Below are 1440 nucleotides of genomic sequence, written 5' to 3'. Positions count from 1 at the left end.
GAGCTGTATTATTTAAAAAAATGGCAAGTTTGTTAAAGTTGCATGCAAAGAAATTTATTTTAAAAGTTAAATATATATAAAAAAAAATCAGTTGTTTTTGTATTTAAACATTAAAAAGACACAGTACAAAACAAGTGCATCATAATCTTCACACACTTGCAAAATAATGGAGTTGGGACTTCCTCTATGTGGTCACCGTCTCTGTAGAAAAAGCAGAACTGAAAATAAATAGTTTTTTTTAAATTGTTGCAATTATTGCTATTAATTATGCTGTTCTTTTCTATGTTAACATCTCTCTTTGGTTTAGTAAAATCTAATAACCTAGACATTTCTCTGGGGTTTACACTTACTTACTCTGGGGTTAATTTCTGCTCGGAGGTTTTCGACGGGCGGAAAGCGAGAACAGCGCCTCACACTTCCTGGACCCGGCCTGCGAAGCTCCGCAGAACGGTTCTCCCATCAGCCAGCGCTCTCAGAGCTTTGAGAACGACACCCGAGGCCCCGCCCCTCAGCCGCTTCCTCGCAGATCACTGGTGAGACCTTAAAAAAATGAAGATCTGTGTATCAGTTCACATTAAACACATTGTTTTGTTTCCCCACTATTTACTGGGCGACGGGTGCACTCTGTTGCCATAAAATAATAATATTTTATTATGTTCTCCAGCCTCGAGGAGCCAATCGGCGAGCTCAGGCTCTGTACGACTGCCAGGCTGACCACCACGACGAGCTGAGCTTCTTCGAGGGTCAGGTGCTGGTGGTCCTGGGACAGGAGGACTGTGACTGGTGGGTACGTATCACCATTCAGCTGATGGGACAGAGACGCTCTCACAACGACGCCTYGGTGGTCTGTGCACCAATAAACTGTTAAATTCATGAAAACCAGAGGTCTTTGAAGTGCTTGAAAAAAATAACTAAGTAAAAGTAAAAATACCTTAACAGAAAATGACTTTGGTAAAAATAAATTTCACAGATGAGAAAAGTACTTAAGTAAAAGTCATAAAACGGTACATAATAATTGGGAAAGTAAAAGTACTTTTACACACTCTCTAAGAAATAAATTGTGGAATTTACTTAACCCCTTAGCAGTTTTTGTTCTGCTGGTGGGCAAAAATGCTTCACTTTCTGCCTTTAAACCTTTCCAGACACTACCGGGGGCTTTTATTTTGAAGACTAGGGTGTCAGACAACTTCCTCTGGTTCTTAGTTTTAGTTAGGCACCTTAAAAAAATGCCAAAAGGCTTTTTCAGGGGCGTCTGTTAAGGGGTCAACCCAGGGGTCTACAACCTTTACGATCAAAAGAACCATTTGTGCTCCTTGTCTCACTAATAAAATGTGTCTGGAACTGCCAAACAAGCTGCAACTGTGATTATCATGTAGTGGTCCGTGGGCCTTTTCGAGGCCTTTTTGGGAACCTTTACGGTCAGTGGAGTTGACATTATAA

At 40.9% G+C, this 1440-nt stretch overlaps 1 protein-coding gene across 1 annotated transcript in view; it reads left to right on the top strand.

Moving 5' to 3' along the window:
* Positions 1–1440, top strand: part of unm_sa1614 (un-named sa1614) — a gene marked incomplete at its 5' end in the record, with an annotated part of 14566 nt that overhangs the window by 10945 nt on the left and 2181 nt on the right. Inside the window, 2 exon segments of the mRNA XM_014016046.1 lie at positions 379–533; positions 665–787. Coding sequence (XP_013871500.1) covers positions 379–533; positions 665–787 — 278 coding nt within the window.

The sequence above is a fragment of the Austrofundulus limnaeus genome, unplaced genomic scaffold (assembly GCF_001266775.1).
Source record: "Austrofundulus limnaeus strain Quisiro unplaced genomic scaffold, Austrofundulus_limnaeus-1.0 Scaffold137, whole genome shotgun sequence".
NCBI classification, from domain to species: domain Eukaryota; kingdom Metazoa; phylum Chordata; class Actinopteri; order Cyprinodontiformes; family Rivulidae; genus Austrofundulus; species Austrofundulus limnaeus.
Note: the sequence above shows the minus strand (reverse complement) of the source record. Positions and strands in the feature narration are given on the sequence as shown.